The sequence below is a fragment of the Camelina sativa genome, chromosome 4 (assembly GCF_000633955.1).
Source record: "Camelina sativa cultivar DH55 chromosome 4, Cs, whole genome shotgun sequence".
NCBI lineage: Eukaryota > Viridiplantae > Streptophyta > Magnoliopsida > Brassicales > Brassicaceae > Camelina > Camelina sativa.
This window is the reverse complement of record NC_025688.1, coordinates 501,669-512,732: the sequence shown is the minus strand read 5'-3', so window position 1 is coordinate 512,732 and position 11,064 is coordinate 501,669. Positions and strand designations below refer to the sequence as shown.

At 35.4% G+C, this 11,064-nt stretch overlaps 1 protein-coding gene and 1 pseudogene across 3 annotated transcripts; both read left to right on the top strand.

The window, feature by feature from the left end:
• Window positions 2,559-5,586, top strand: LOC104779455 (homeobox-leucine zipper protein ATHB-17-like). 3 transcript variants are annotated; one of them, XM_010503816.2, is made up of 5 exons: window positions 2,559-2,588; window positions 2,871-2,996; window positions 3,318-3,511; window positions 3,640-3,719; window positions 5,163-5,585. In XM_010503816.2, exons 2-5 carry the CDS (start codon window positions 2,918-2,920, stop codon window positions 5,398-5,400), a joined length of 591 nt encoding a protein of 196 aa, XP_010502118.1. In that variant the 5' UTR covers window positions 2,559-2,588; window positions 2,871-2,917; the 3' UTR covers window positions 5,401-5,585. The 3 variants fall into 3 exon arrangements, with proteins under 3 accessions (XP_010502118.1, XP_010502117.1, XP_010502120.1); XM_010503815.2 differs by lacking the exon at window positions 2,559-2,588 and having other exon boundaries at window positions 2,614-2,996; window positions 5,163-5,584; XM_010503818.2 differs by lacking the exon at window positions 2,559-2,588 and having other exon boundaries at window positions 2,834-2,996; window positions 3,324-3,511; window positions 5,163-5,586.
• LOC104779454 overlaps window positions 8,906-11,064 on the top strand; it is a 10,647-nt pseudogene continuing 8,488 nt past the window's right edge.

Below are 11,064 nucleotides of genomic sequence, written 5' to 3'. Positions count from 1 at the left end.
CAAAAAAAAAAGAAATTAATGGCAACTGGACATGCATTTATGGCTAGATGGACAGAGATTTACGAAAATGGCATTCTTCATGAAATTCCCTTTTTAAATCCTTGTTTTGATAACAATAGTTTTGTTTAACAACCCCTTATTTCTCTTCTCTCTTATGTATCTTGCATTAATTAATGATTTAATGTGTTTGGATTGATAAATTGAAACATTATGAGTAGCAAAAGTAGACGAAACAGGCACAAGGGTTTGGATCCAAAGAGTAGAAGAAAAATGATTAAGAGACAAGAGAGAAACCTTTTTTTTTGTTATTGACTTTAGAAGATAGTGATGTCGGAAGATAAATATATGTACGTCCCTAGACGAATGATTTGCTCATCGGAAGCTACAAAAAGCTGTTTGTACAAACTGGGGATCCTCTTTTCGTTTTCTATAATATCTTATCGTATGCGCTCTCCTTCCATGACAGTAATAATTGAAGCTTTAAAATCCACACCAATTGAATACACTTTCAAGTTTCAAACGTTGAAACTTGAAAGAGAGTGGTCACTGTGGTACTGCTGGTACACTTACATTAACCATAATTTTGGAAGAACATTAATTAGATGTATAATTTTTACTATTTTTACAGAGTTACATTCCAATAAAAGAACTAGACAATGATTGTAGTTGTGTGCGATCGACCGCACAAAGTATATGGTGGTGTACACAGATCTGGTCTGATATAACAACTTTCTTAAATATTTTATTTTCTTTTTTAGACGTCATCATCATCATCATCATCATCATCATCATCATCATCATCATCATTCTTACCCTAAACAAAAACCATAATATATAATTGGTACCAATTTATTTTGGAAATATACACTAAAGGCGTATTAGATAACCGTACATTTATAATAGTGATAAATGACCTTGACCTTTAAACTACATTATTACCATTTGACCAACATAATTTCATAAAATTAAAGTGCGTTCAAATATTTTCATCAATCAGTTTTGCCAAAAATTTATTTTAGAATTGCTTTGGTTTGAATTCTCAAATATCGGTCGTCTTCAATTTTACACCGTATGCAAAAAAATATATAATTGGGGCTCATCTCATGCACTAATTAATTACGTTTGAAAAATATGTTTCTTTGCTGTAATTAATTTGGTCAATATGATTGAATTTGGTCAATATGATTGAACAATAGTCGTACTATACTATTAGTATAACATAGAGTATTATTTTCATGCGTTTCGCGAGCTAGGAGGAGAATATATTGAACTCATGGTGTTTCTCAAAGCAGAAAAGAGAAAATGATTACTAATTTTCTTTTCTCAATTTTTTTGCTGATTTCTTTTTATAAGATATGAAATATGAAAGAGCAAATACGATATGATTGTCATAATCACCAAATTCGGATATACTAATCTAATCGTGGACAACCAATAATTAAGCAGTCAGTTAAATAAAGGAACGTGTGTGATCTCTAATCCAGTGCTGCTTAATTATTATATGCATATAAAAAAATTTATATATGACTCATGCAAATGACCAAGAATGCACCACAAAAGGTATAGACCGGTCAAGTATGTTAATCTTATAATTCCTTTTAAAAATAAAACGAAGAATACACGTAGCATTGTTAACTTTGACATACTTCTCTCTTGTCATCAGATTTATAATGTTTGAATTGTTGGAACAAAAAACATAGTTATAAAACGAAGATTGACTTAAAAACCATATAGATGGAACGTTACATGCATGTTTTCCGAGGTTAACTAGCCGATGAACATTATACTATTATCTTATGTTGTCTCTTAAATGCTTAGTCTCTAAACCGTACAAAAATTCAACAAACCTAAATTAATGTACAGTAGTAATTATGATTATTGAATATGCGTTTCTATCTCAATAATTTTTTTCACCAGTTATATTCTACTCCCCCATTTACAACAAACATCATCATCTAACGAGAGATAAATAAATAAAATGCGATAAAAAAAACGTAAAATAAATAAATAAAAAGTAACGAGAGATGAGCATAATGGAAATGTGGGAGGCGTATAGAATAAGAAGAGTTCATCTGAGGAGGGTCTCAATCGTTTTCATAAGCTCAATACTTGGACCGACTCAGGTTTTTACGGAATAAAGAGAGAATCGATCAATTATATTTTTATTTTATTTTATTTTTGTGATCAGACTTTATTTATATAGAAAAGTGTAATTAAATGCTACTTACTACTTAATTAAATTAAATGAAAATGTTGAACAAAAGAGAAAGAAAAAAAAAACATGCTGGTTAGTCTCCCACACCGAGTCAGTCAGCACTTATTTAATCAAAACCATTTTGAATCAATTATTTGACACGTGTTATTCATCCTACAACTCTATTCATAATTTCTTTGACCAATAGATCTGTTTAGTCAATACTCAATACACCTCCCCTCCTCTTCTATTCATTATTTATTCAATATGAGTAATATTTAGCTTTTAATTTTGTTTTCTTTATAAACTTCTCATAGGTTGGTGAATGAATGGGATACCCCAAACGCATCTTAATATTATCTTCTTACAATATTGGTTCGGTTGTGTCTTTAAGGTCCTTTTTCTGATAAAACTACTATTTACGTACATAATGTCAATGATATACGTACGCATATACAAATAGTACTATGCCATATGGATCACGCATGCGTGCGTGCGTGTATGTATATACAAACAACATCACATGTAATATATATGTATATGTATTGTCTATGTGTTATGTGTATGTGTATAAATATAAAAGCATCGCCACGCTTCAAGTTTGTCTCTCTTTATATATTAAACTGAGTTTTCCTCTCAAACTTTACCTTTTTTTTTTTCTCTATCTCTTCCTCAGCCTCTCTTGATCTCTCTCAAGAACCCTAATTAAAATTTAATCGATCAATGGCGATTTTACCGGAGAACTCTTCTAACTTGGATCTTACTATCTCCGTTCCTGGCTTCTCTTCCTCCCCTCCCTCCGGTAAGCTTCTTACACACACACACACATATAAAATTAAACACTATAACCTACTGTATTATTTTATTATATTGATCAAATGATATATATCTATGTAAGGCTTGTGTTTGGATTTTATGTTTCTTTTCGTTGATGACCTGATTATATATTCTTTCGTTTGAATTACATGGAAAAATCATGAGTTCTCTAAGCTCTTATTGGCACAAAAAGAAAATCTTTAAAATATATATATAGAAGTAATGTTTTTTATCATCTTATTAATTTCTCTTTGACCACAATATTTCGTTTAATTTCTGTCGTTGTTGATATAATTAACACAATAAGTTTCAGATGAAGGAAGTGGCGGAGGGAGAGAACAGCTAAAGCTAGACATGAATCGATTGCCGTCGTCTGAAGACGGAGACGATGAAGAATTCAGTCACGATGGCTCTGCTCCTCCTCGAAAGAAACTCCGCCTAACCAGAGAACAGTCTCGTCTTCTTGAAGATAGCTTCAGACAGAATCATACCCTTAATCCCGTAACTAACTATTCACAACTTTACATATAGTTACTTCTGTTTTTTATAGCTTTGTTTTATTTTTATTTATATAACTTTAGAACAAAAAGAATTGTAATGAATGTTTTTTTTTGTCTCGTAAAATGTAGAAACAAAAGGAAGCACTTGCTAAGCATTTGATGCTACGGCCAAGACAAATTGAAGTTTGGTTTCAAAACCGTAGAGCAAGGTACGTTTTTGTGTGTGGCCAACTTCTGTTTTTTTACATCATTGGTGAATAAATAAAATATCTGACTATAAATAATATATACTAATGAGGTTAAATAATAAGCTGGTGGTTGATGATTAACGAGAGAGTTCACATAAGCGTTAAACGTTGACGGAATATAAAAATAAAGCAGAAACAAAAAAATGAAATCTGAATCGGATTCGACCCACCCCGTTAACATATACTTATACAAGTCGTACCCTTAAATAATAAAAAGTTAACCTTGTCCTTTTCATAACATTATTATTATCTCAATTCCTCCATCAATTTTTTTTTTGTTATTATATTGCTTTCCTTCTAGGTCCTTCTTAAATTCTCGAAGAGTCACCACTTGTTACATGGAATATATACAAGGAAAATGTCAATTCATTTGACCTAATCTTTTGAAGTCAAACAAGTTTACAGAAATAAATTAACAGCCACCCAATTAAACACACATATTAATCAAAACTAATATAGTGTTGAAGTAGTTATATATATCAACATCACGTACATATGTGTTGTTGCATGGTTATTTTCACAAGTGACAACAGCATTTTGGAGCCGCCAATTGTGGTATCCATTAACACGTTGTTTTAAAAAAAAATACTATGTGTGATGTAACTCGGAGCCAGTATTGTTTTGAGAAAAAACACTTTGGCTCCTGTACGTCAATACTTGTATACATTAATAGTTTAATACATATACATATATATTCACGTGTCAAGGTCTCACGAATGTTTCATACTCTCATTAGTCGTTTTTTTACAATTTTTTTTTGGGTAACGTATAGTTATTTAATTTCTGCATGGATCTGTTTGTTTCATGTGTATAACATATACTATGATTAGTCAATCTATAATTCGTTAGTCATTGTTACTCAAACCGAAAGACAAAATTGATAAACTGGTTAAAATGTCTTTCTTTTTAACTCAAATAAAAGTTAATTATCTATTTAGATCCCATAATAATTGTGAACAGATGGGAAATGTGAATGGTGCAATAACTAAGAAGAGTTTCAACACTGGTCGTATTACTATTATGACGGTTTCCCAAAACATAGCTATAATCATAACCACAACCTTTTTATAATAGAAGTACACTGTATTTTATAGCCTCTTTTTATTTTATCTTCAATCTCAGTTTATTTAATTGATAAATTCCGAGCAAATCAATCAATGTGTTTTCTTTTATTCTTCTGCCTCGTTTACTACTTTCTCATCAATGCCCTTTGACTCATAATTCATTGGGCAGCTCATCCGTTTTCATTTTCCATGATTTATAAAATATATTTGCATCGTCGGCGAAGCATTTGTTGATCCCTGTTTGGATGTCATATATTTACAAATCGTCTACGAGTTTAATTAACATGTTAACATGCGCATAATAAATAACTAGTATCGTACTGTTTTTGGATTTGTTTAGGAGCAAATTAAAGCAAACCGAGATGGAATGCGAGTATCTTAAAAGGTGGTTTGGTTCACTAACGGAGCAAAACCACAGGCTCCATAGAGAAGTAGAAGAGCTTAGAGCCATGAAGGTAGGCCCACCCACGGTGAACTCCGCCTCCAGCCTCACTATGTGCCCTCGCTGCGAGCGAGTCACCACTCCAGCGAGTCACCACTCCAGGAAAAAGTTTCCGCCGCAAGAGCGTGAGGATTGATATATGTATCTTTCATTATTGGAGTATGGTTTAGGAGTCGACGAAAGTCACCCATTCAGCCCAAAAAGATTTGATGATCACATAATTTCGTGTATATATAGTACTTAGAGATTTTGTGCTGCACAACAACTCTTTGTAAAAATATTATTATTTTAAAATAAAAATAAAAATCCAATATCCTTAATTTGGAAATCGAAATAAGAAATAAAAACAAAAATCTATTTAGTATTTTCAAACAGTTCATTACCACAAAATCCAACTAAAAACCAATTGTTGAGATAGTGCTCTCAATTAAAAAAAAAACATTGAACTAATACGTTAACTCTATCAAGATTTCACTATTTCAGAAGCAAAACGTACACTGGGGAACAACATACGCCAATTTTATGAGTTTGATCACCAGTCACTGATTTCGAAGTACCGATAAGATTACAATAATTACGAAAAGAAATGAAGAACAACCAAAAAAATATACCATTCCAGGGGAAAAAAAAGATGCTCCGATTATACACTCCCAACCACAAACCAGTCATCTAACCAAATCCAAGGTGAAGAAAGGATGATCCTACGCTAACTCGAACGACTCGTATAACAAACCCAGCTGCATGCCTCCCGCTTGATTACTTAAGCCGTCCCTTTAGTCTGAACCTTAATTACATTTACCTCATCGACGAAATTGGCCCATAGCCCATTAGAAAGGCCCATAAAATTTCGAGCCATTTTATATCTGCAAAGTTTTGAAAAGAAACCCTAAATCCTTGGTCGATCCGTGGGTGTGTGCGTGTCGATCTCTCTGCTCATCTGATGTTTTGATTGGAGGATTAAATACTATAACTGCGATTAATTTTCCCCATTTTTCACTAAACCAGTGTCAAATAGTTCTCCTGTCTTACTCGAGACAAAATAAGTCTCCGCCTCAAAAACTAGCTTGCAACGTACGGTACCAACAATGGAGTTCTTGGGAAAGAGTTTATATGTTCGATTTTACATCATTCTTATTTATGATTCATAGCTGCATTTAGCTGATTTCCATTCTTAGATTATTTCGATTTTTAGCTGCGTTTAGCCGAAACGCTTATATTCCTTAAGTATTCAACATGCAAATGATGTAACCATTTTAAATTCCTCAACAATACTTTAACAAATTCCTCTAAAATCATGCTACCATTTAAAGCCTAAATGTTAAATTTTAATATATTGAAAACAAACTGAGCGCCGAGATTAGACATCTACTAGTGAAAATATTGAAACATTTATCTTTTTAGAAAACAAATTATATTGTTAGGACTTAGGAGTGGAGATATTAAAAATGACTCTCTTAGGCTTATGTGATATTGCAAATTTCACATTTCCACGCCAGGCCCCATAAAGTACTAATGGATTTTACCCAAAAATCTACGGTCATAGAAAAAGAAAAGGAAAAATTGGGAACTGAGTACAAAAACTTTGCGAGGCCTTGGGGTTTGGTAGCGACGGGGACGACCCGGCGCGAAGTAGAAAGGCATGTATAGGAAATGGACCACGTGCGTGTCACGTGCCATCATTATGGTAGCTTCATTACCCAGACACCAGTCTTGATCACGACCACGTTGACCCCTCTCATTGGTTGGTTTGGTTGGTTAAACCCACCAGCGTGTGTTTTAGGGAATAAGGACGCTTTAGCTCTTTTGTGAAAACAGAGCACTAGCTGTGATCTTTTTGATGGGTCCAGAATACAGATCATCGTGTCTTAACATTAACCATAAAATTTATTAATTAGTGAGATACTTATTATTTACAACGAACGAACATGCATGTGTTTAAATATTATAAGCATACGAAAAGAGCATTGATTTTGTAGGTACGCCAAACTCGATACTCTCTATCCAAGGGTCCATAATAATACTTATTTATAATATCGTAATCTTGATACTATAAATTTAAATGTAATTTGATTGGTAGTTTATTTGTAGTTAATGTAAAGAACCAAAAAAAGAACGATTTGATTATTGGTGATGTGACTAGTGCTCTCGTTTTCTCCGGTCTTCAGCATGTGATTTGGTGTGTGTTAGAAAATGTGTCGTTAACAAATACTATACTTCCTCTTTCCCGCAGATGCGTGCTAGCTCTCACACTCTTAAACAATTTGCAGCATCCCATGATTATTGATTGGGTTGTATATAGTATCAAGTAGTATTCGGTCAAACTATATCCGTCTAGCTAGAACAAAATGTAAGGATATAAAATCATATCTATGTGATTGGGTTGGAACATAATTGAGGTGTCTTATGCGGGCTGTTCGATATAATTTGATTTTGGACGGAAAGTGATATTATCAAGTGCTTAATCAGTAAGATCCTTTTGAGTTTGAATAAGATTATCTAGATACAGGTTCTGGTAGAGAGCTAACTATGACTGTTTCAAGGTCATTACCTACAACACATTAGTTATCATTAGCAGAAAGAATGTAAAACCGTGATTGGTATTCTTAAGACTATTTTGGTTACCAAGCAATAATCATTGTTAGTACAATCACATTTTTAAATATTGTGGAGAGAAATAAAAACTAAAATTGTTATTACCAATCGTTTGGATGCCATTTGTGGCCGTAGTTGCCAAGATCTGATCGAGTTTGTCCCTAGGTATGTAGAGTTTTAGAATCTAGATAAAATTGTATTAAGATTTGTAGTTGTTACGAATTTATAAGATTCATCCAAATATACCCTAATCCAGAAGAAGTAATATGAGATCAACGACCACAACTAGCTAATTAGCAAGAATGGCCAGAAGCTGAGAGAAAAGTCAGACGTGTCTTCGTGGGAGATAGTGAGGCTGATCATCATAACAGTTTTTCACTAGTAAAAGCTAAGTAGGAAGCCTTAAATTTTCTTGCGGAAACTATATATAAAGCTCAAAATTACTACTTTCTACTCTCAATTGTCTTGTAAACATTTTTTTTTTTTTTTAATAGAAATCGCTAGTGAAATAGAAACCTTAAAAAACGGAATAAATGTGTGCGTATAATCAAATTCAACGGTCCAGCAGTGGTTTGGACCTAACACTATCCATTAATAAATGACATTTGTTCTTCTAATTTTGTTTCCCTGTACCACCAACGAAGACAAAACCTATTTTAATGTATTTGGGAATCAGACGATTATTACATTCTACGAGAAAAAAAAAAAGAAGAGTATTACAGAAACAGTAATTCGTATTGTTCCTTATACTAACTTTTGTTGTCAAGTGAAAATAATAGTAGTGTATATATATATTCGCCTTGGCAACTTTAAAAAGTGCAAAAAACTTGACCACTTTTTTTTTTTTTTTTTAAGTAGCAAAAAGAGAAAGCACACGAGAGAGAGACTAGATAAAAATAAAAAACTGTCCACGTACCGCCAGAAACTCCCCCATACGCGATCTGCCACGTGTCCCCACTCAACAACACACTATCATTTTTAATCTCACATAAATTAAACTACTAATTATTATTCGCTTAATTAAAAAACGTAATCGTGTGCAAACGAGTGATGCTGATGATGATGACAGACACTGTCACTGCATCAAAACCTCTCTCTATATATATGTCGAGAATGGTGATGAGGGAGGCCCCTCTCTCTTCTTAACGGTTTCTTTATTCTTCCCATTTTGCCCCTCTTCTCCCTTCTAATTTCCCCCTCTAATGCCACTTCTCTTCTAAAGTAATCCCACCGGAAAAAAAATGATAACGTGGCACGATTTGTACACCGTCCTGACCGCGGTGGTGCCGCTCTACGTGGCCATGATCCTTGCCTACGGATCCGTGCAGTGGTGGAAGATATTCTCCCCTGACCAGTGCTCCGGCATCAACCGCTTCGTCGCCATCTTCGCCGTCCCACTCCTCTCCTTCCACTTCATCTCCACCAACGATCCTTACGCCATGAACCTCCGCTTCATCGCCGCCGACACGCTTCAGAAGATCATCATGCTCTTCTTGCTTGCTCTATGGTCCAATCTAACCAAGAACGGTAGCTTGGAGTGGATGATCACCATCTTCTCTCTCAGCACTCTCCCAAACACTCTCGTCATGGGCATCCCTTTGTTGATCGCCATGTACGGTACTTACGCCGGCTCTCTCATGGTCCAGGTCGTGGTCTCGTGGTCCGACTCCGCGGCCTTCTAATTTCGAAGAGAACAACGCCGTCAGATATGGATTTGACCCTAACCCGGCGACGGCGGGTTCGTACCCGGCTCCGAACCCGGAGTTCTCATCCGGTACGGCGGCTGTTTCAACTAAACAACCGAACAAAGTCCCTAGAGAGAACCAACCGCAAGATAAGGATAATAACAACAAAGCGAGCCATGATGCTAAGGAGCTTCACATGTTTGTTTGGAGCTCTAGCGCTTCCCCTGTTTCCGACGTGTTCGGTGGAGCCGGAGGTGCCACAGAGCAATCTGAACAAGGCACCAAGGAGATTAGGATGGTTGTCCCTGATCAACATCGAAAGAGTAATGCCGCCAGAGGTAATAGGTTGCTTTAACTTTAGTACTATTACTATCTAATCAAATTCATATTAATCCTAATTTTTGTGTGGTTTTTGTCAGGTGGTGGTGATGATATTGGCTGTGACGATGGTGGAGAGGGTGAAAGAGAGATAGAGAAAGCTACGGCAGGGCTAAACAAAGTGGGGTCTAATTCTACGGCGGAGCTAGAAGCGGCAGGAGGAGATGGCGGCGGCGTCCGCATGGGAACACATATGCCGCCTACAAGTGTGGTGACGAGACTAATTCTGATAATGGTGTGGCGAAAACTCATCAGAAACCCAAACACATATTCAAGTCTTATCGGTCTCATCTGGGCTCTGGTTGCGTACCGGTCAGTCAGTCAGTCAGTCAGTCCAATCATTTTCTGACTTACCCATAATGGATATATATTATTATCATTATAAAAGGAAATAACATAATCAATCATATAGTATTCATTCACATATATGCATGGAATAATTGTAATGGGAACTAACTAATAATGAGTATGGGTTATTGTGGAAGCAGGTGGCATGTGGCTATGCCCAAAATATTACAACAATCCATCTCCATACTCTCAGATGCTGGTCTTGGAATGGCTATGTTCAGCTTAGGTAAATCAAAACTTCTCCATCTTCCTGTTTGAAGGACTAGACTTCTGTTGATGATGATCTAATCTTAAAGATTAATATAAAGCGTAATGTTGGGTCCAATTTGTTGTCAATCATATCTGTTAAAATTTCATTTAATGCAAAAGGTGGGTCTGGGTGTTTTAATTAGTCGTAGTTGTCCAGCTTGTAATTGGTAAAAAAAAAAGTCATATGGACTGTACAAAGCACTTACCCATAAGAGAATACGGACCCTCTCTGACCTTGTGACCCAGACATGTTGGTAGGTCCGGTCCCCCCCACTGGCTCTGTGTACTTATTTGGGTCTTACCAAGTAGCTGGCCTAACTCTTGCTGTCAATTTCTCAAAATCCCTTAATTAATTCATTGCTTATTTTTGGTCTATTCTTAAGGTTTATTCATGGCACTTCAACCCAAAATCATTGCTTGTGGGAACTCCGTCGCCACGTTTGCCATGGCAGTCAGATTCATAACCGGTCCGGCCATCATGGCTATTGCTGGGATTGCCATTGGGTTACACGGGGACCTTCTCCGTATAGCCATCGTTCAGGTATACA

Coding starts and splice junctions, on each gene's coding strand:
- LOC104779455 (XM_010503816.2), top strand. CDS start 2,918: ATGGCGATTTTACCGGAGAACTCTTCTAACTTGGATCTTACTATCTCC. Junction 2,997..3,317: donor CTCTTCCTCCCCTCCCTCCG/GTAAGCTTCTTA, acceptor TAACACAATAAG/TTTCAGATGAAGGAAGTGGC. Junction 3,720..5,162: donor TTTCAAAACCGTAGAGCAAG/GTACGTTTTTGT, acceptor GGATTTGTTTAG/GAGCAAATTAAAGCAAACCG.